At 41.6% G+C, this 22180-nt stretch overlaps 2 protein-coding genes across 3 annotated transcripts; one reads left to right on the top strand and one right to left on the bottom strand.

Annotated features, from left to right (window-relative positions):
- Positions 1–1087: 1087 nt before the first annotated feature.
- On the top strand, positions 1088–12339 carry LOC112249004 (complement C1q tumor necrosis factor-related protein 4). The gene is made up of 2 exons (XM_024418554.2): positions 1088–1259; positions 9295–12339. Exons 1-2 carry the CDS (start codon positions 1117–1119, stop codon positions 10406–10408), a joined length of 1257 nt encoding a protein of 418 aa, XP_024274322.1. The 5' UTR covers positions 1088–1116; the 3' UTR covers positions 10409–12339.
- A 605-nt stretch (positions 12340–12944) lies between these two features.
- On the bottom strand, positions 12945–20820 carry ndufs3 (NADH:ubiquinone oxidoreductase core subunit S3). Of its 2 annotated transcripts, none has more exons than XM_024418553.1 (7): positions 20751–20820; positions 17299–17355; positions 16931–17028; positions 16267–16416; positions 15948–16073; positions 13555–13674; positions 12945–13222 (listed from the first exon to the last, which is right to left on the bottom strand). In XM_024418553.1, exons 1-7 carry the CDS (start codon positions 20803–20805, stop codon positions 13061–13063), a joined length of 768 nt encoding a protein of 255 aa, XP_024274321.1. In that variant the 5' UTR covers positions 20806–20820; the 3' UTR covers positions 12945–13060. The 2 variants fall into 2 exon arrangements, with proteins under 2 accessions (XP_024274321.1, XP_024274320.1); XM_024418552.2 differs by lacking the exon at positions 20751–20820 and adding an exon at positions 18974–19129.
- Positions 20821–22180: the final 1360 nt, after the last annotated feature.

The following is a 22180-nucleotide window of genomic DNA, read 5'->3' as shown; positions in this document are numbered from 1 at the left end:
AGGAGGATGACAAATGCTCGGAAAGTAAAGGCTCAGATGTCACTTTACATTGTAATAACCATATTTTGGTCTCCGACTTCAAATTTGTTCCTTATTTCTCGCAACGTTGCCCTGAACTACCATTGTCAATGTCGTTTCCCATTCACAATCAGAATAACCATGTTTTTCATGATATTTCAATGAGAATCTATTTTGAGCCAGAACACCTACCAATAAATATTCAGTAAATAAAAAGATGCATGCACACTAGAAACCATTAAAACACTATCAAACGTGAACCAGAATCTCTATGTGCCATTCAATACCAGGCATGCAGCATTTACATTGACTCTGGGAATTTGATTTGATTTGATTTGGCCTCATTGATTACCCAGGAGAGTGGAGGAAGGATGGAGGGCTACTGGTCACAGAGAGTGAGAGAACTTTGGAGACATCATCTCTCCCCTGTTTGTTCTGAGCCAAAATGGGTCATTTGCTGCAAACATGAACAGAATGGAGGTCCACATGGTGCTGAATTAGCAGCACCTGCTGCAGGAAGAGAGCGTGTCTGCCAAGTACTGGGAAAGTTACACATTGAAGGATTGCTCATTTAAATATGTGCAGGAGGAACAGACATTTGAATGAGATTATAAAAGAAGTATTGTTAGATGAATTTCAATTTGAGGGCATTACATGCTATCTTTCTTCCACCCTCTTTCCCACTGAGAATGAGGATAATGACTATAACAATGTGGATGGGTGTGAAATTGGCAACGTTGTTGCTATATAACAAAGCCCGTCAGTGATTAAACCCCGACAGGCTCTCTCCTCCCTTTTCATGTGAGCACACACGCTGCGCTCGAACACACACACACACACACACACACGTAAACAAACATATTCACAAACATCCAATTAGAAAATATAGAAACTTTATGTAAACCCATTATCTGTTTGAGATACATGGAACATCATGCTAAGACATCACATCAAAAATCCCCTCACCTTTTCCAATACCCCCTTGTGTCACCCCGCTGCAGAAAATGCCTTAGTAGAGGAGCGCTCTGCACTTCCAGAGTCTCCCTGATCAGATGAGGAGCCCCTTTATCACTCTTATATCCTCCAGTGTGTGTGTGTATGTGTGTGTGCTGCTTACACAGCCTCACAGACAGCAGCAGCAGGTTGATACACACAAAGACAGTGAACGTTTCCTGGTGCAGAGCCCTTTTGAAGAACTTTGAGCATTCCTCTCCTACAGCACGGTCTCCTCCTACACAGAGGTAAGGACACCTTGAACGAAGGGTTACTGCAGTATAGAGGGGGTTACTTTTTGTCTCTTGCATGGAGTAGATGTTGTGCATTTTACAGTCCTGTCGCGTCTAAGCAACATGCATTGTTTGTCTGCACCGATCTACAACGACATCGATATGGAATCCGGACTGGGTGCCAAGCACTGCTGAGTATATAGGAATGTATCATTTCATCTATTATGTACCACTCTTTATCTCAGGGAGGTGAGAGGATTGCTGTAGGCTTGAGATTGTGGTTTATTAGTTGACTCCGGATACAATGCTCTCTGCCTCCTGCTGTATTCTCAATTTCTCTTCCTTTGTTCATATTTGAGTGTATCCAATGCATAGACCAGAAGAAGGTAATAACATCTTGCAGGAGGATGCGTGGGCATGGTATATAGAATATTATAAACTGGGTGGTTCGAGCCATGAATGCTGTTTAGCTCACAGCCTTATTATATCAGACCGTAAACCACGGGTATGACAAAACATTTATTTTTACTGCTCTAATTACTTTGGTAACCAGTTTATAATAGCAATAGGGCACCTCGAGGGTTTGTGGTATATTGCCAATATACCAATATATCCAGGCACTCTGCGTTGCATCGTGCAGAAGAACAGCCCTTAGCACGGGTATATTGGCCATATACCACACCCCCTTGTGCCTTATTGCTTAATTAATCAACAGTACATGGAGAACACTAACAAAGAAAGAGCACCTCCATCATCTCCCACCCAATCCCAGGTTCAGGTTGATCTGTCAACAGCAGTGGGAGGTATAGAGAAGAAAGGAGATGATAAACACTGAGGGGGCTTTAATCTTCACCAATTCCAATTGGTACATAAAAGCAGAAAGGAACATGTAGACAAATGCAAACTCGGTCAGGCAGGTGTCCTAGTTAGAGGGAGTTGATGTTTTCATTTTTTTTCTTCAAAATGTGAGCGGGAGGATTACAGGCTCAGTCATACACACATTCAGCAGAGTTGTCACTATAGCTAAGTATCTAGATCTCTGGTTTGAACCACAAAAGTTTACAATACAAAACAAGACCGTTAACCTCAAAAAATTTCACACAGAGGGAATATCAACTCCATTATGGTATTTTTTATTTTATTACTAATATTAAATCTTCCTAATTTAAAAATGTTCCAATGCAACTAATCTTGCCCTACTGCAGAGGTTTATGATACTTTAGGATATAGGGATATGGAAGGATAATTGTGTTTAACTGCATTGATTGGTGTTTTCGCGACCAATAAAAATTAGATTTGATGATAGTGGGAGTATCATGTATAATGAGTACTCATGCCATGTTCATCAAGGAAAGAGAGAAGTTGGCCTGTCAGTTTCATACTTTGTCCCATGGGCAGTGGTTGTTGTGAAGAGGTCCCTGCAGTCCCCAAACAGTGACTATGTTTGATACTCCTTGTTGCGAGTCTGCCTCCACCCTGCCAATCTTGAGCCCGTCGGAAGCCAGTCCATCTATGGACTCGTTTGGGGAGCTGTCAAGTCAACTTCTCAGTGAACCTCTCTTCTCTTCACACAATCAATATGTGAGATTCTCGCCAGGTGTCTTGCTCCTGTTGGAAGGTTGTAGATCGAACACAAACCGTGCTTCGCTGTTAATGGACTGTGTCTGTGTGCTTCTGGGTCATTACTGCTGTCACATTATAAACGATGGGATTGTGCATCAAGGGCCAGTCCAGGGAAAGATTTTCGTCTCCGTTTTTTAATCATGGTGGCATGCGCAAAACGTCCAATAGTACAACATAGTTTCACAGATACAGATTCCTTCTCCAGCCTGACATGTTTAAAAAAGCTCTTTGCTCTCATTTCCCCCTGTTGCTGGTTCTCTCTCTCCTACCCCTTTTTCTCTCGTTTGAGCCAATGATCCCAGATGGTGACAGATCCCTGCCTCGTGTTAAGGCTCCACTTGAGCAGTGAGATGACATCTGGCGAGGATGTGACTAATAAAAGGGACAGAAGCGGCAGGGACCCTTCATATCATGTCGGATACCAGGGTCCTCCAACTGAAGTGTGCATTTTGATATGCATTCTCACAGATGTACTCAATTTGTCTTCACCATGGGGCTGCGCTGTCGAAGAAAACAGATCAATGTGATCCCCAATGTCAATGGTGCAAAGATATTAAAATAAAATAAAAACATCCTTATTCAAAGCAGATGTAGGTGATGCTAAGCAGAAATGTACATTTTGGAAATGCAGAAAGAAGGGTGGTGAGTTTATTGAGAGGAATATCCACAGCCAACCCTTAACTTGACATGTTATTGTAAATTTAAGCTAATGTACGCACATCTCCTTTGATAAATGTGCCAACTAAGCAAATTAACTATTGTTCACAGATCCAAAGATAGGATGATACGCCTATGATATCAGCCATATGTCTGGGTTGTAACTGTGGCATAGTTGCGGTACACCTCATTGTCATGTATAATTACATGAATTACCACAGATAGCTAAAAGAGGGATGCTATTATCCTGGAATTAGGTTTGAGCAGGTCATGTTCAGAGGCTGATCATATGGGAGAGAGGGGATTATTTCACCACATTATGCCTATGACAAAGATTGAGTGGCTCGCTTGAGAGTGCCTCTCATTACCTTTAGGTGTGTGGCAATGATGTTCTTTGAACATGTAAAAACACATTTCGTACATAAGTCTCATTTTAGTTACTATGAAAATGTACGCTTTTAACTTGTTTCCTCTCTGTTGATCTTCATGATTGTCCTCTGTGCAGTATATCCTGTAAATTGAAATAAGAAGTATAGAAGAAAAATAGGAATAAATAAGAGAAGCCACTTGTCATATTTCAAAATAGACCCCTGGTGGGTTTGAAAAACAAACCAAAACATGAGAAGCAACTGAAAAGGGCACTGGATATGATTCCACTGTGTTTCTGTGTGTCTGTTTAATTTAAACCCTGTGTATCATACAACATGAACCTGAAATATGCTGTAGCAACGTGATGATGTCTGATTAACATAATCCTATATAAATAACACCCAGATTGCTGTTGGGTATGCTGGGTTATTGAAAACCTAATTATCAGGGTATCATTTTCAAAGCTGTTGATGTTTACCCTTGACAGCAGTGCTATTGCCACGGTTATGTGCTTTCGCAAATTAGTTTGTGCTTGATTACATGTTTTTGTGGGTCAATGCCAGATTTTGAGGTTTTTGTAATCCTGTCTCCCTCCCTACAAGATTCAGCAGACAAAGCGTTTTCAACTGTGCTTCCGGTGGGTGGGTTTAACTCAAGGTATTATTGGGAGCAATGGAAATATTTGTTCCTGAGCACAATGGATGTGTTGTGTGCAATTCTGCTTGCAAACCTTGGAGCTGTAAGGATGACATGCACTGTACTGTATTAAAACATGTACACTCTTTATGGGGACACAGAAAATGCATCTGATATCCATGTCTGAAAAGCTGTGGAGACATATGAAACTGTACATGGTAGTGACAAGTGCTTCTTTCATTTTGACCCTAGCAGATGGGGGGGGGGTTGTGTCCTCACCCAAGAACAATGGCCCTCTGTTTATTGTTTCATCCACAGAATCCACAGAGGGATAGAAAAGGGGAAAGAAAAATGTCATAGGAAAACCACTATATGAACACTTAAAAGTAGTAGCCTCTGCGTCAGAAGGAACAGCAGTGAACCCATCTAACCACATCTGATCTCAGCTAAATATACTATAAAGTGCATTTGGGAAGTATTCAGACCCTTTCACTTTTTTCCACATTTTGTTACGTTACAGCCTTATTCTAAACTGGATGCTTTTTTCTTTTCTTCTTCTCATCAATCTACACACAATACCCCATAATGACAAAGCAAAAACTGTTTTTGAGAAATGTTAGCAAATATATAAAAAATAAAAATAAAGTGAAATTTCAAATTTACATAGGTACTGAAACCCTTTACTCAGTACTTGGTTGAAGCACCTTTGGCAGCAATTACAGCCTTGAGTATTCTTGGGTATGGCGCTACAACTTGGCACACCTGTATTTGGGGAGTTTCTCCCATTCTTCTTTGCAGATCCTCTCAAGTTCTGTCAGATTGGATGGGGAGCGTCGCTGCACAGCTATTATCAGGACTCTCCAGAAATGTTTGATCGGGTTCAAGGACATTCAGAGACTTGTCCCAAAGCCATTCCTGCGTTGTCGTGGCTGTGTGCTTAGGGTCGTTGTTGTCCTGTTGGAAGGTGAACCTTCACCCCAGTCTGAAGTCCTGAGTGCTCTGGAGCAGGTTTTCATCAAGGGTCTCTCTGTACTTTGCTTCGTTCATCTTTCCCTCGATCCTGACTAGTCTTCCAGTGCCTGCCACTGAAAGACATCCCCACAGCATGATGCTGCCACCACCATGTTTCACCATAGGGATGGTGCCAGGTTTCCTCCAGACGTGAATCTTGGCATTCAGGCCAGAGTTCAGTCTTGGTTTCATCAGAACAGAGAATCTTGTTTCTCATGGTCTGAGAGTCTTTAGGTGCCTTTTGGCAAACTCCAAGCGGAGTGGCTTCCATCTGGCCACTCTACCATAAAGCCCTGATTGGTGGAGTGCTGCAGAGATTGTTGTCCTTCTGGAAGTTTTTCCCATTTCCACAGAGGAACTCTGGAGCTCTGTCAGAGTGACCATCGGGTTCTTGGTCACCGGCCTCACCAAGATCCTTCTTCCCGAATTGCTCAGTTTGGCCGGGCGGCCAGCTCTAGGAAGAGCCTTGGTGGTTCCAAACTTCTTCCATTTAAGAATGATGGAGGCCACTGTGTTCTTGGGGATGTTCAATGCTGCAGAAATGTTTTCATACCCTTCCCCAGATCTGTGCCTCAACACAATCCTGTCGTGGAGCACTACGGACAATTCCTTCGACCTCATGGCTTGGTTTTTGCTCTGACATGCACTGTCAACTGTGGGACCTTATATAGACAGGTGTGTGCCTTTCCAAATCATGCCCAATCAATTGAATGTACCACAGGTGGACTCCAATCAATTTGTAGAAACATCTCAAGGATGATCAATGGAAACAAGGTGCACCTGAGCTCAATTTCAAGTCTCATAGCAAAGGGTCTGAATACTTATGTAAATAAGGTGTTCATAATTCGAATAAGCTGTTTTCACTTTGCTATTAAAGGGGTATTGTGTGTAGATTGACGCGGGATTTAAAAAAAAATGTAATAGATTATAGAATAAAGCAGTAACGTAACAACATATGGAAAAAGTCAAGGGGTCTGAGTACTTTCCGAATGCACGGTACAGTATGTTGCACATATGACATATTATATTTGTTGTATAGTATGTGACATTTTACTTGAGTATACCATGAGAATATACTTCCAGAAATGGATTAATTTCATTGCAAATGTACAATAGGCTAATATTTACGTTCAAGTATTGTACCTTAACTGAGAGTCTACCTATTGCACTTATCTAAATTCCACAACCGAGGCCCGCTTTTGGATCCATCCACACTCCAGGGATGAGACTATTTGGTCCCCATTGGGACTTGTTCATTTCTGAGCATTTGTTTGTTATCACTTCTAGCAGATGGCTCAGCGTGGTGGAATGCTTTTCACCAACAGCATTAAAGTGAGGAAATGCTGCTCTCTCTAACTTATATTGGACTCCCATAGGCCTAGTTATTTCACAGTGTCCCTAAAAAAAATCACGCACACATGCACACACTCAAAATAGATTTCAGAATATTAAATAATTACAAACAAGCTATCAACATCCAAAATAGAAGTGATGATGTATTCTGTTCATATTTGGTTGAATAGAAAAATGTATCATTGTAAATTCCTCCAATGTAATTCAAGATGTGATGCATACAATGTCACATTCACTGTAGGGGAAAGACTCAGCCCTCAGTCATCATCAAAGGCTTGCCATGTAAATTTATCCACAAGCGATTTATTCGTCTTTGGATGGAAACAGGGATGATGCGCTCATGGAGCATATTTCAACATGTCACTGTGCATCAACCATAAAGAAATGAGCAACTTCTTTGCAGCAGGCGGGTCAAATGCAGAATGAAGCAAATACTTAAGGCTGCTGTCATACAATACTAGAACTGTCGTTAGCCTCACAGTCCTTAAAGAGCAGATGAACCCAACAAAAATATTTCTCTAGTTTAAAACGGCTTACGTTGCATCGATATCATTCAGTGTAAAACTGTACTGTACTAGTATCATTTTTATCATAAAGTCACTATCTTCCAAAACTGAGATTTGCAACAGCTGTTACATTCCTACTTCCATTGGATATTTCACGGGTGATTTCGATCATGCCCATTTGCCCACTAACACAGGATGGTAACGTGTAGGGAGAATTGTCATGCACCGAGAACCAGCTGCACCGATTTTGCTCTATCCAATTGTACGGCAGAACCTACAGTGAGATAGACCTGCCCAAATTATGGAGCGCCTCTGACTTGTTTAAATAAGACAATATGTCACCAATGTTATGTTGAAAGAACACAATTGGCTCACAAGTCCTTTATCGAGTGGCCACTTGCTAATGTGTTTGATAGTGATCATTGAGTCTGCCACTGTTCTGGGCAAAATGAGAATTGAGACGTTGCGCATCCCAACTGGAACTTGTCAATATTCCAAAAGTCAAAATCCATTCGCAACCTATTTTGTAACATGATTTGCTGTGAAACACTGCCAGACAGACGCACACTCCGGTAATAGATAGTGAGAAAGTTGTCAAAACAAAACGTCCAAATTAATTGATTTATCTTAAATGAATTCTGACTCTTTTGAGGGCGAAATGCTGCGACCGTGGCTCAAGAGGGACAAACAACAACAACTGCCAGGGTACGATATAGCAAACATAACACCGACATCGAACCCACATCTTGTACACAAATCTAGTCTTCCTTCCCGAGCAGCAGAAAATCACATGCGGAATCGTTGAGTTCAGTCCCCGCAAGGACGAGAACTATGTGTATTGTGTTCATATCAGCCCAAGTTCTGTTTATAAATAGTAATATCAATCCCATGGGATCTATTTTTTTTCTGTTTAATTCCTTTACTGTTTGAAATGTTCAGACTCCCCATGGAATAACCTACTGTATGTTGGTAAAGTTAACTTGAGACATTGCCTGAAACTCCTTCTGACAGGTTCTGTTGTGGCTTCACTGATGAAGATGAACGTGTACTGCATCAGCAGCATCTCATTAGACAAATATATGTTTTGAACCTCACCGAAGATAGGGACAAATTAGAACTAGGAAATGACAATGATAGTGAAATCTGCCCGCATTGATACTAAAAATCAATATTTATTGCAGCACACACAGACATTTGACACATATTTTATTTATTTGTATTGAACCTTTATTTAAGTGTGACTTTATATTTGGGATCAAGCCTTTAAATGGTGAACATAATTATGCTCACTGACTATAATAACTTGCACATAGAGAATGTTAAAACATTCAGCTTAATTCCTTTCGATGATTGCTGTTGATTGCTGGCGTGTTTCTGAGCAAGCTCCTTTGTCAAAGCACTTTCACATTTACAAAGATATTGGGTTCAATATAGTGATGAGACAGGAGAGAATTAAGTCGTGATATAATTGATGTTGAGTAAACGGATGACTTCGGGTGAAGCTGAATGTGTGTTTTCTCCAGTTGGTTTGGCACCTCGGACAGTGGAGGGCAAATAATTATTGTCTATCTTTTTTGTTTCTTCATTAGCTGAGTAAAATGAAAGCCTATGCTAATTAGGAACGGATTAATGCTGCTTCTGTTTGGGGTAAACATATTTTCAAAGCAAGTGTCTCAGAGAAGGTTAAATCTTCAATGGATCCAGGTGGTACTGAATCACTAATAACAATCTCACTTGTTTCTGATTTGACTTCGGAACTGAGCTGGCAAAGCCTTGAGCTATTCGATTGTTGACATACAGTCAATTCAGAGTAGAGTATACCTGTTGTGCATTATATTGAGATTAACCACCTCATTTTGTTGTGTAATTAACTGGGACAATCTTTTTCCCAACAGGAAGATGAAGTTACCAGCTAGCATTCTGCTGATTGGCCTGATGTGTCAGGTAACCTGCATGTGGGCCTTTGCTCGCCTGCCCGAGGATGCAGAACAGCGGTCTGCCTTCTCAGTGGCACGCACCAGCAGCATGGAGGGTGGACCAAAGATGGTGGTGACCTTTGACAAGGAGTATGTTAACATCGGTGGGGACTTTGATCCAAAGGCAGGCATGTTCCGCTGCCGCATCCCCGGAGCATACTACTTCTCCTTCACAGTGGGGAAATTCCCACGTCGTGACCTGTCAGTCATGCTAATGAAGAACAGGAATGAAGTGCAGGCCATTGTGTATGATGAGAATGCGGGAGAAGAGCGTAAGGTGCAGAGCCAAAGCGCCATGCTGCAGCTGGACTTTGGTGACACAGTCTGGCTCCGCCTTCACGGTGATCCCCGCTATGCCATCTACAGCAACACAGGTCACTACACCACCTTTAACGGCTACCTAATCTACCCTGACACCTACACCTTCCAAGACCCCAAGCATGAGGACCCAACTCGTATGTATGGAAACGAGGCGGCTGCCAATGACCACACCCTAACAGACCAAGATGGGCTAGGAGAAAGGGACAACATAGAGAAGAGAGAGGAGGTAGAGGATGAAGAGGGGGACCAGAGGTCGGCCTTCTCTGTTGGCCGCACTCAGAGCATCGTAGGGGTGGACCAGGGCTTCCCAGAGCACCGTCCTATCGCCTTTGACACAGACTTTGTCAACATTGGCGCTGACTTTAACGTCACCGAAGGTGTATTCACCTGCCGTATTCCAGGAGCTTACTTCTTCTCCTTCAATGCTGGCAAGCTTCCCCACAAAACACTGTCAGTCAAGCTGATGAAGAACCACCTGGAGGTGCAGGCCATGATCTACGATGACAGTGACACTGAAAAGGCTCTGCAGAGCCAGAGTCTGATGCTATCTCTGCACCGTGGTGATATCGTCTGGCTTTATAGCCACCAGCGCGATGGCTTTGGAGCATACAGCAACCATGCCAAGTATATTACCTTCACTGGATTCCTGGTCTATCCAGACCTCCAAAAACCACCCACCAATCAGCAGCAACAGCAGAGCCGGAAGCCATAAGGGACAGTGTCAAGAACACAGTTGGCTGTGGACCTACTACACTCAATTATTCTATGTCCAGCTAATTCTTTCAATGGGTTTACTTTGTCAAACTCCAACTTGGAGTCTTGAATTCAATGAAGATGTTACAACTTGCTAGCATTTCTGATATTTTCAGGATATGATGTCTCAGTTAATACTTACTTATCTGGATTTTTAACATACCTTTATCAAATGTCTTGAAAGGCATGGTTAAATAATGGGGACACTTGTTTTGTGTCAAAATGAGTATTTTTCCTTCATTTTAGAGTGAGTTTCTGCTAAGGGCCGTGTCTGATCACAATGAAATAAAATAAAATTTTGAACCAAAAAGCATGACCAACATTTAGAATAAAATGTCCCTTTAACCTGCAGGGCTATCCATTGGACGAAGACAGACACCATACTCACAGAGCACATGCTAGTTTTGGACCTTGAGGCACCAGACTCATAATTTCATTTCTAACTTAGTAGAGTTGAATTAATTTCCTCAGATGGTTAATGCTGTGGAGAAAATGTAATATCCCATATCATCCCTTATGATAATCGTGCCGGTTTAATTCACACACCCCAAGAGAGAAAAATGCTGTCCAAATTGTGCCAGACTTCAGCAAATTACAGTCTCAGTTTGAGAGGTCATTTAAACAACACATAAAAATAGCATATAGTCCAATTTTAATGTTAGTTTTACACTCCTGAAAATACTGTATTTTGATTCTCCACATCAGTATTGTGAGCCTATTGGGTTCTCTACACCATCATCTCTGGGTAGTGTTCCTTTTGAATCAGCGTCTTATCAAAAGGCATAAACACAAAATGTGACACAATGAATAATGAGACAGTATTTCAGTAATAGTTAGTCTCCCAGTTAATAGTCATCTACTATGCGAATAGCAGGTTGATGTTTATTGTCATGAATCTTGCCCTGGAGGCAGAACTGAGCCATTTGCCCTAGATGGGCCAGCTGCAAAGTCAAAACTGTATTTTTGGTCTTAATTTAAGGTTAGGGCTAGGCATTATGGTTAGCTGTGTAGTTAAGGTTATGTTTATAATCAGATTTTATGACTTTCTGGCTGTGCCAGCTAGTGACCACTCTGCATAGCTGCCTCCAGAACAAGATTTATGAAGAAAAACCACTAACCTGCCTGTGACTGCGTTGAGTCAGGCATATACTCACTCCTGTGGTGCTGCCCTTACACAACCTACTTTTGGAGAGCATCCTTCGTCACACTCTTGACTCCCTAATTGTGGCAACTTTTGTACTTTGAGGGCGGAATGACTTTTTCGATACAGCGATTTGAAAAATATTTGAAACTGCGTATAATTTTTCAATTTGTATGCGAAAATGATAGTTTAGCATTTGCTTTGTAGTTCAATTTCAATCATTCTGTGCATGGGCTGCAATAGGAAATAGTCCTCTTGAGTTGAGTGAACCAAATTTGTATAACAGCTTTAATTATATTTAAAAACCACTAGCATGATAACTTGTGAGGGAGTAAGGAACCCACCAAAAGTATTATTTCTTAGAGTTCAGTGAGATCAATTTCCAGAGAGATAACAAGCATTATGATTTTTGGAATTGAGTCTTGCAGAATATTTTGACTTATAATTTCATGCATGCTGTCATGGAGAATAATCGTTTAACAGCTTTGCAGATATTTGTAATACCGTATTTCTATCCATATGTGATTTTTGGTAAATAACTTTGTTGTAAGTGGTATGTTGGTGACTTGTGCTTATATCTTTGTCCTTACAAAGGAATGATTGTAAACTAAATAACATTTTGACCTGGGTACATTCAACCCATGTGTTAGTAGTCAGCTTCTTGTTGGCTCCTTGAGATGTTCAAAATATTTCTTATACAATGGATGCTTTGGAACATGTGAAGCAGAATAAATAAAAGTTCATGTTTATTTTTCTGTGCTCTTATTGGTAGAAGGCACATCTATGTCAGTGAACTTCACCATGCCCATAGGGAGAGCTTATATCAGCATGATGCTAATCGACTCGAGACATAGATCGACATCAATAATATTCAAATCAATTGGATCCAATAATAATATTTAAACATGTAAAGCATACGTGGTCTTGAATAGAAGTCTAAAAATGTCACAATATAACCTGCACCATGGTATCACACTTCTACGGATCTGCTTTTTAACATGCACACAGTGCCCTCTTTTGGTTTGCTATGGTAAGGCAGGTAAGGTCTGGGTTTCCATCCATGATTCTACTGTATCTTAGTCACTTCTGCTCTAACATCGCTCGTCCATATATATATATATATATATCTTAATTTATTCCTACTTAGGTGTGTATGTGTGTAATTTCTTAGATATTATTGCACTGTTGGAGCTAGAAGCACAAGCATTTCGCTACACCCGCAATAACATCTGCTCATCACGTGTATGTGACCAATAGAATTTGCTTGTACTAGTGCTATAGTTTAAACATACACCGTCAAAATGTAATCACTATTCAGCACATCCAACTAATGAAAAAAATATCAAGACAAACAAACAGTTTAGCTTTTGTTTTTATTTACATAACTACTTGAGTGGACTCAAGTGGGACATGAGTCCATCAACAGTACGGAAATATTAAATACGGGGATTTTATCTCTGGGGTAGATGGTTACTTGTCAGCTGGCTTATCCCCAGCTGGCAGCTCAGGTGCCTTGGCCTCACGGTGGGCTGGGAACACCTCCCACGGACTGTTCAGGTCAAACTTACGAAACTCCTGTGAGAGCTCCACAGGCTCTGCCACCACACGTTTCACCTCATCATCATAACGCACCTGAGATGTACCAGATGGACAGAATGAACAACATGGTAGATACCAGCGGAGGCTGATGAGGGGAGGACGTCTCATAATAATAGCTGGAACGGAGCGAATGGAAATGGCATCAAACCTACGGAATCCATACGTTCGATACCATTCCACTCATTCAGCCATTAGCACGAGCCCGTCCTCCCAAATTAAGGTGCCACCAACCTCTTGTGGTAGATACAATACTTTAGTATTGTGAAGTCGCATGTACAGATCTTAGGATAGGATTAGGTTATAATTTGGCCTTTAATGCATGTGCACGACATAGGACATTTCTCAGCATTCTTATCTGACCTTACCTCCACAAATCCTGACAGTGGGAAGTCCTTCCTAAACGGATGCCCCTCAAAGCCATAATCTGTCAGAATACGTCTCAGGTCAGGGTGGTTGGCGAAGAAAACTCCATACATGTCCCACACCTAATAACACAAGCACAAAACATATACTTTCATAGTATTGGAAAGGGAGTGTTACCAAAAACCTACGTTTACCAGTAAACTACCAGAATTTTGGTAACATTCAAGTTTTTATTTTTGTGACTTCTAATGGCCTTTTGGGGTACTTCAGATTATCCAGGCGTCTGTAGTTCTCTGGCTCTGTGTGGCCTTATAACATGTAAAACACATAAAATAATCAAAACATAGTTAAATAAAAAAATTGAATGATAAAGCTGTAAAACATTATCCTAAATATAAACCAGCAATTTAATTAATATAATTTTTTGTTTAATATACAGTTGAAGTCGGAAGTTTAAATACATTTAAACTCAGTTTCACAATTACTGACATTTAATCCTAGTAAATATTCCCCGTCTTAGGTCAGTTAGGATCACCACTTCTGACCCACTCCCAGTGGGTCAGAAGTTTACATACACTCAATTAGTATTTTGGTAGCATTGCCTTTAAATTGTTTAACTTGGGTCAAACATTTTGGGTAGCCTTCCGCAAGCTTCCCACAATAAGTTGGGTGAATGTTGGCCCTTTCCTCCTGACAGCTGGTGTAACAGTCAGGTTTGTATGCCTCCTTGCTTGCACACGATTTTTTAGTTCTGCCCACAAATGTTCTATAGGATTGAGATCAGGGCTTTGTGATGGCCACTCCAATACCTTGACTTTGTTATTCTTAAGCCATTTTGCCACAACTTTGGAAGTATGCTTGGGGTCATTGTCCAGTTGGAAGACCTATTTGCGACCGAGCTTTAACTTCCTGACTGATGTCTTGAGATGTTGCTTCAATATATCCACATAATTCCCTCCCTCATGATGCCATATATTTTGTGAAGTGAACCAGTCCCTCCTTCTGCAAAGCACCCCCACAACATGATGCTGCCACCCCCGTGCTTCACGCTTGGGATGGTGTTCTTTGACTGGCAAGCCTCCCCCTTTAACTCCTAACATAACAATGATCATTATGGCCAAACAGTTACATTTTTGTTTCATCAGACCAGAGGACATTTCTCCAAAAAGTATGATGTTTGTCCCCATGTGCAGTTGCAAACCATAGTCTGGCTTTCTTATGGCGGTTTTGGAGCAGTGGCTTCTTCCTTGCTGAGCGGCCTTTCAGGTTATGTCGATATAGGACTCATTTTTACTGCAGATATAGATACTTTTGTACCTGTTTCCTCCAGCATCTTCACAAGATCCTTTGCTGTTGTTCTGGGATTGATTTGCACATGTCGCACCAAAGTACGTTCATCTCTAGGAGACAGAACGCATCTCCTTCCTGAGCGGTGTGACGGCTGCGTGGTCCCATGGTGTTTATATTTGCGTACTATTGTTTGTACAGATGAACGAGGTACCTTCAGGCATCTGGAAATTGCTCAAGGATGAACCGGACTTGTGGAGGTCTACAATTTCTATTCTGAGGTGTTGGCTGATTTCTTTTGATTTTCCCATGATGTCAACCAAAGAGGCACTGAGTTTGAAGGTAGGCCTTGAAATACATCCACAGGTACACCTCCAAATGACTCCAATGATGTCAATTAGCCTATCAGAAGCCTCTAAAGCCAGGACATCATTTTCTGGAATTTTCAGGCATAGTCAACTTAGTGTATGTAAACTTCTGACCCACTGGAATTGTGATACAGTGAATAATATGTGAAATAATCTGTCTGTAAACAATTGTTGGAAAATGACTTGTGTCATGCACAAAGTAGATATCCTAACCGACTTTCCAAAACTATAGTTTGTGAACAAGTGGCATGAATTATCCTTTATATCCCCCCTCCACACACACTTACTTTACTATGTCAATATGTCTTTGTTATTAATATTTTGTCGCCAAACTGGTGGCAGTTGTGAAAAAAGTAAATAATTGGAAAAGTTGCTGAGTTAATTGAAAATAATGCCTTTGTTGATCAGATGCTTTTTTTTCATTAATTAGGATATTTTCTCTTGAACCATATGGTGTCTCTACTAGGAAATCTTGGAGAACATAGACAGATGTAAAAAATGTATCCTATATTAATATATATATTTTTTTAAATGTATAAATGACCAAAGTCACAATAGATTACCTGTTAATTACCAGTAACTTTGGTAAATGACTTCTAGCTTGGCAAACCTATCCTTTCATTAGAATTTGCATTTTGGCAGGCAAAATATAAATTCTGAGCTGCCAACACAAAAATGTTACATTGAAATCTTAGAATCCTTCAAGTAAAGCATTCTTACGATGTAACGGTCAGACTTACCTCCCTCTCGTACCAGTTGGCTGCGTTGTGGACAGACACAGAGGAGTCTACTGGGGTGAGCTCGTCGGTGTAGGTCTTCAAACGGATCCGGGAGTTGTAGCGCAGGGAGAGCAGGTTGTACACAATCTATTCGCCAAAGAAAACAGACTTAGACATAAAAACTTCACCTCTGATTAGATCAAGGTTCATCAAAGTAATCCGGTTCAATTCTATGCTTGTGTCTGAACACACGTTCATAACCACAAAAATAACAAAGCACTGTCATGAAGAGAGAGGTATACTATTGGAAGAACAGCCTGGGGTCTGGACGGAATAGTACCTCAAAGCGATTCTGGCGGGTGGGAATGTCAACTGCAGTAAGGTCAATCATGTTTCGGAACTGAGCGTTGCTGTGGTCTCTCAGAAAGGTCAACACAGGGATGACCCCGTCAGGATGGATCATCACCTCCAACTCATTGTAACACGTCACCTGAAGATATAACATGCATCCTTGTGAAGCTCATATGGCTTCAAAATGACATTCAATTAGCTATACCAAACGACAAGCTTTTTAAGAAGGTAAATCAAGATTAAAATGACTTTAGTGGTCAATTGTACACAAGGTCCAAACTAAATTAACCGCTTTTAACCCAACCCCTCTGAAATATACACATACAAACAGGTTTTGTAGAGGTGCGGGGGCTGCCACACTGGGTGCCCGGGGACTTGTTGTTGTGGGGTGTTAAGTGCCATGCTCAAGGGCACAATGGATTTCAAATCTAGGATTTGATACAAGACACCTTCCGGTTGCCAGCTTAATTCCCAAGTGTGGGCTCCTTTCTAACCTTATGTGTATGTTCCCCATGTTTGAGATGCACCATAAGCATTTTGGATTTACAGTACAGTTTCCCTAAAGGGTTGCTCAACATTGTATGATTGTGTGGCTGTCTTTGTGTTAAAGCTGACTATTCATTATAGCAGTTGGTGCAATTACATTATCTTACCTGGACTTGCTGCACATATTTAGGAAGCATTTCAGCCACATATTCTCCAAAAGCTGCAAGTTGGTTATGGGTGACCGCATCCTTGGGTCTAACAGTGGCTACACAGAGATAAGGCACATGAAATGGATTTATTTTTATTTTTTAAAGGATGAGGCAATACAATTATTGTTGCACTCAATCATCTATTGTATTCAGTGTTGCAAAGATCACTGACTGCATTTAAAACTAAATGGTTAGAGAATTGTACTACATTGGGGATGGACTAGGACTTTGCGGGGTCAACATACTGAGGATGATTATCTACAATGTGCACCATAAAGACAAATGCCACGGGCTGGGTGAATTCTACTAGACACTGGTATACTCACGTTTTGTTTCAGTAGTCTCGGATCTCGCTTGCATGAGACATGGGCTTCGATTGGCAACTGTAACATATTACATAAAATAACATTACGTACTCAATGTGAGCTAGTTGACTGCTCGTTAACTAGCGGCTAAGCGACTAACACTTTTACATTACTTGACTCAGTTATGGCTACATAACACTGTCATAACAAGGATATAGCTAGCTAATAGATACACTGCATGACCAAAAGTTTCTGGACACCTGCTCGTCGAACATCTCATTCCAAAATAATAGGCATTAATGTGAAATTGGTCCCCCATTTTCTGCTATAACAGCTTCCACTCTTCTGGGAAGGCTTTCCACAAGATGTTGGAACATTTCTGTGGGGACTTGCTTTCATTCTGCCACAAGAGCATTAGTGAGGTCGGGCATTGATGTTGGGCGATTAGGCACTGGCTCGCAGTCAGCGTTCCAATTCAGCCCAAAGGTGTTCCATAGGGTTGAGGTCAGGGCACTGTGCAGAATGCCAGTCAAGTACTTCCACACCGATCTCGACAAACCATTTATTTATGGACCTCACTTTGTTCACAGGGACATTGTCATGCTGAAACAGGAAAGGACCTTCCCAAAGCTGTTGTCACAAAGTTGGGAGTACCGAATCGTCTAGAATGTCATTGTATGCTGTAGCGTTAACATTTCCCCTTCACTGGAACTAAGGGGCCTAGCCTGAACCATGAAAAACAGCCCCAGACAATTATTCCTCCTCCACCAAACTTTACAGTTGGCACTATGCATTCAGGTAGGTAGTGTTCTCCTGGCATCCACCAAACCCAGATTTGTCTGTTGGACTGCCAGATGGTAAAGCGTGATTCATCACACCAGAGAACGCGTTTCCACTATTCCAGAGTCCAATGGCGGTGAGCTTTATACCACTCCAGTCAACGTTTGGCATTGCGCAAGGTGACCTTAGGCTTGTGTGTGGCTGCTCAGCCATGGAAACCAATTTCATTAAGCTCCAGACGAACAGTTCTTGTGCTGACATTGCCTCTAGGGCAGTTGGACAGACAATATTTACACACTAGAGCACTCAGTGTTCCAGTTATGTGAGCTTGTGTGGCCTGCCACTTCACGGCTGAGCCGTTGATGCTCCTAGAAGTTTCCACTTCACAATAACAGCACTTCCATTTGACAGGGGCAGCTCTAGCAGGGCAGACATTTGATGAACTGACAACAGTGCCACGTTGAAAGTCACTGAGCTCTTCAATAAGGCCATCCTACTGTCAATGTTTTCCTATGATGATTGCATCGGTGTGGCCGAAATAGCCAAATCTACAAATTTGAAGGTGTGTCCACATACCTTTGTATATATAGTGTATTATAAGCATACATGCCTGTTAGAGTCAAGTTATAAATTGACATGGCAATGTGCGTTCCAGGACGACTGTTTAAGTCGTACAGCACAGATGAACAACATCTGACTTGCGTTTAGCAAGCCTCTAGATGCGCAGTGTGACAACTAAAATCCCGACCTGGAACCTAACCACTGACTTGCTAGCCAATTTGACGGAAGGTCAAGTGAGAACATGTCTGACTACAGATAGCGCGATCTTAACAACAATATAAATGCGTTATCACGCACATTAACTATAAATGAAGACAGCATGTTAGTGCACAGTTAATGCTCGAAATATACTTACGATTCAAAGTCCTGCTAAAACCTCCGCGAACAAAACGCACTAATGACGCCGCCATGTTTTTTCAATGACGTTGACAATTTTCTTCTTCTGTTTTTTTTTATGACGCTGGGTAGTTTAAACGCACAGATAGAACGAGACAGATATTTCACCGGATGTAAATGTAAGGCATCCGCTTGACGTTTCCACTCGAAAATAGGACCAAAACGGCGAATGAAAGATAGCGGAAGCGGATGATGAAGTAAATTCTGAATAAAATGGCGGTAGAATCAAGGAGAATTTGAGTATTGTCCAAAAGAATGAAAAACGGACCAAAGTAGCCTACAGTGGTGATAATGACCCTTCGTATCTAGGAGTACGGGTTGTTAATTTGGAGCTGCTGAGCAGAGTACCGATTTTGAATAAACCATGAGTTATCCAAACTGATTTAATACATTTGAAATGTCGTGTGTGTCTCTTCTGAACAGGGCACCTCTCAAGGAGGTTTTATCTGGCGTTTCGTGGGAAGTACATTTTGAAGAGATTAAACATATTCCTGGAGTGATTTAAAGCACGTCGGGTGAATCGTGTGGTGAAAAGTGAAGTCTGTTATTTTGTCTTTTGATATGCAGTCTCTTCCTACTCGATTGCCGTTATGGTATATTAAACTACAGAGTCAGAGCATTTATCCCAAGACCAATGCAGTGTGATCATTGTAAAGGTTTTGGTCATGTTTCTTAATTTCACCTTTATTTAACCAGGTAGGCTAGTTGAGAACAAGTTCTCATTTACAACTGCAACCTGGCCAAGATAAAGCAAAGCAGTTCGACACATACAACAGAGTTACACATGGAATAAACACACAATCAATAATACAGTAGAAAAAGTCTATACAGTGTGTGCAAATGAGGTAAGATAAGGGAGGTAAAGGCAATAAATAGGCCATGGTGGCGAAGTAATTACAATATACCAATTAAATACTGGAGTGATAGAAGATGAATGTGCAAGTAGAGATAATGGGGTGCAAAGGAGCAAGATAAAAAAAAACAGTATGGGGATGAGGTAGTTGGATGGGTTATTTACAGGTGCAGTGATCTGTGAGCTGCTCTGACAGCTGGTGCTTAAAGCTAGTGAGGGAGATAGGAGTATCCAGCTTCAGTGATTTTTGCAGAGTGTAGCAAGTGTTTGCAGAAGGGAGAAGCCGAGATGTGCAAGTCGTGGAAAGGATCATATGTGTTATAAAAGTGATGAATATGTGACGTTGCAATTGCAGTGGGAACCATGAAGCAATGTCTTCCTGAATGCCACTCAAGGATGAAACAGAGCATTTCATATGCAGCAGTTGTGACAAATGGTTGAGGGTTTCAATGGTGCACCAGAAGAGTAGTGGATAGGCCTACACTTCAGAATGCATGGGTTGCCTTTCACCAGCAGATCCTGACATTTTAAAGGTTAAGAAGGTGGACTGTGTGGCATTTATAGCTATGGTAATTAATGGCACTGCCAAGGTGGAGAGAAGGCCCGGAAAGATAAAAATCATAGTGATTGCGGCGAAGCAGTTCCCGGGGCTGAAAGATTTGTCAGCAAAAGAGTTACATGCAATATTGGCACAAGCCGTACCACCCTCTCAGGTCCTAGAGGCTGAGAAGGGAGATATGGAGAACTAAAAGGAAGTGGGAGTTTTGAGAACATGTCTGACTACAGATAGCGCGATCTTAACAATATAAATGTGTTATCACGCACATTAACTATACATGAAGACATCATGTTAGTGCACAGTTAATGCTCGAAATATACTTACGATTCAAAGTCCTGCTAAAACCTCCGCGAACAAAACGCACTAATGACGCCGCCATGTTTTTTCAATAACGTTGTCAATTTTCTTCTTCTGTTTTTTCCGATCCTCAACACTGGGGCCCCACAAGGGTGCGTTCTGAGCCCTCTCCTGTACTCCCTGTTCACCCACGACTGCGTGGCCACGCACGCCTCCAACTCAATCATCAAGTTTGCGGACGACACAACAGTGGTAGGCTTGATTACCAACAACGACGAGACGGCCTACAGGGAGGAGGTGAGGGCCCTCGAAGTGTGGTGTCAGGAAAATAACCTCACACTCAACGTCAACAAAACTAAGGAGATGATTGTGGACTTCAGGAAACAGCAGAGGGAACACCCCCTATCCACATTGATGGAACAGTAGTGGAGAGGGTAGTAAGTTTTAAGTTCCTCGGCGTACACATCACAGACAAACTGAATTGGTCCACCCACACAGACAGCATCGTGAAGAAGGCGCAGCAGCGCCTCTTCAACCTCAGGAGGCTGAAGAAATTTGGCTTGTCACCAAAAGCACTCACAAACTTCTACAGATGCACAATCGAGAGCATCCTGTCGGGCTGTATCACCGCCTGGTACGGCAACTGCTCCGCCCACAACCGTAAGGCTCTCCAGAGGGTAGTGAGGTCTGCACAACGCATCACCGGGGCAAACTACCTGCCCTCCAGGACACCTACACCACCCGAAGTCACAGGAAGGCCATAAAGATCATCAAGGACAACAACCACCCGAGCCACTGCCTGTTCACCCCGCTATCATCCAGAAGGCGAGGTCAGTACAGGTGCATCAAAGCTGGGACCGAGAGACTGAAAAACAGCTTCTATCTCAAGGCCATCAGACTGTTAAACAGCCACCACTAACATTGAGTGGCTGCTGCCAACACACTGACTCAACTCCAGCCACTTTAATAATGGGAATTGATGGGAAATGATGTATCACTAGCCACTTTAAACAATGCTACCTAATATGTTTACATACCCTACATTATTCATCTCATATGTATATGTATATACTGTACTCTATATCATCTACTGCATCTTTATGTAATACATGTATCACTAGCCACTTTAACTATGCCACTTTGTTTACATACTCATCTCATATGTATATACTGCACTCAATACCATCTACTGTATCTCGCCTATGCCGCTCTGTACCATCACTCATTCATATATCTTTATGTACATATTCTTTATCCCCTTACACTTGTGTCTATAAGCTAGATTACTTGTTGGTTATTACTGCAATTGTCGGAACTAGAAGCACAAGCATTTCAGTACACTCGCATTAACATCTGCTAACCATGTGTATGTGACAAATAAAATTGGATTTGTTTTGGCAATGTAACTATTTATTAGGTTGGATTACGTTAGTTTTACTATTACGTATGTATTAATA

The sequence above is a fragment of the Oncorhynchus tshawytscha genome, linkage group LG04 (genome assembly GCF_018296145.1).
Source record: "Oncorhynchus tshawytscha isolate Ot180627B linkage group LG04, Otsh_v2.0, whole genome shotgun sequence".
Taxonomy (NCBI): Eukaryota; Metazoa; Chordata; class Actinopteri; order Salmoniformes; family Salmonidae; genus Oncorhynchus; species Oncorhynchus tshawytscha.
This window is presented reverse-complemented; position numbering and strand designations above follow the sequence as displayed.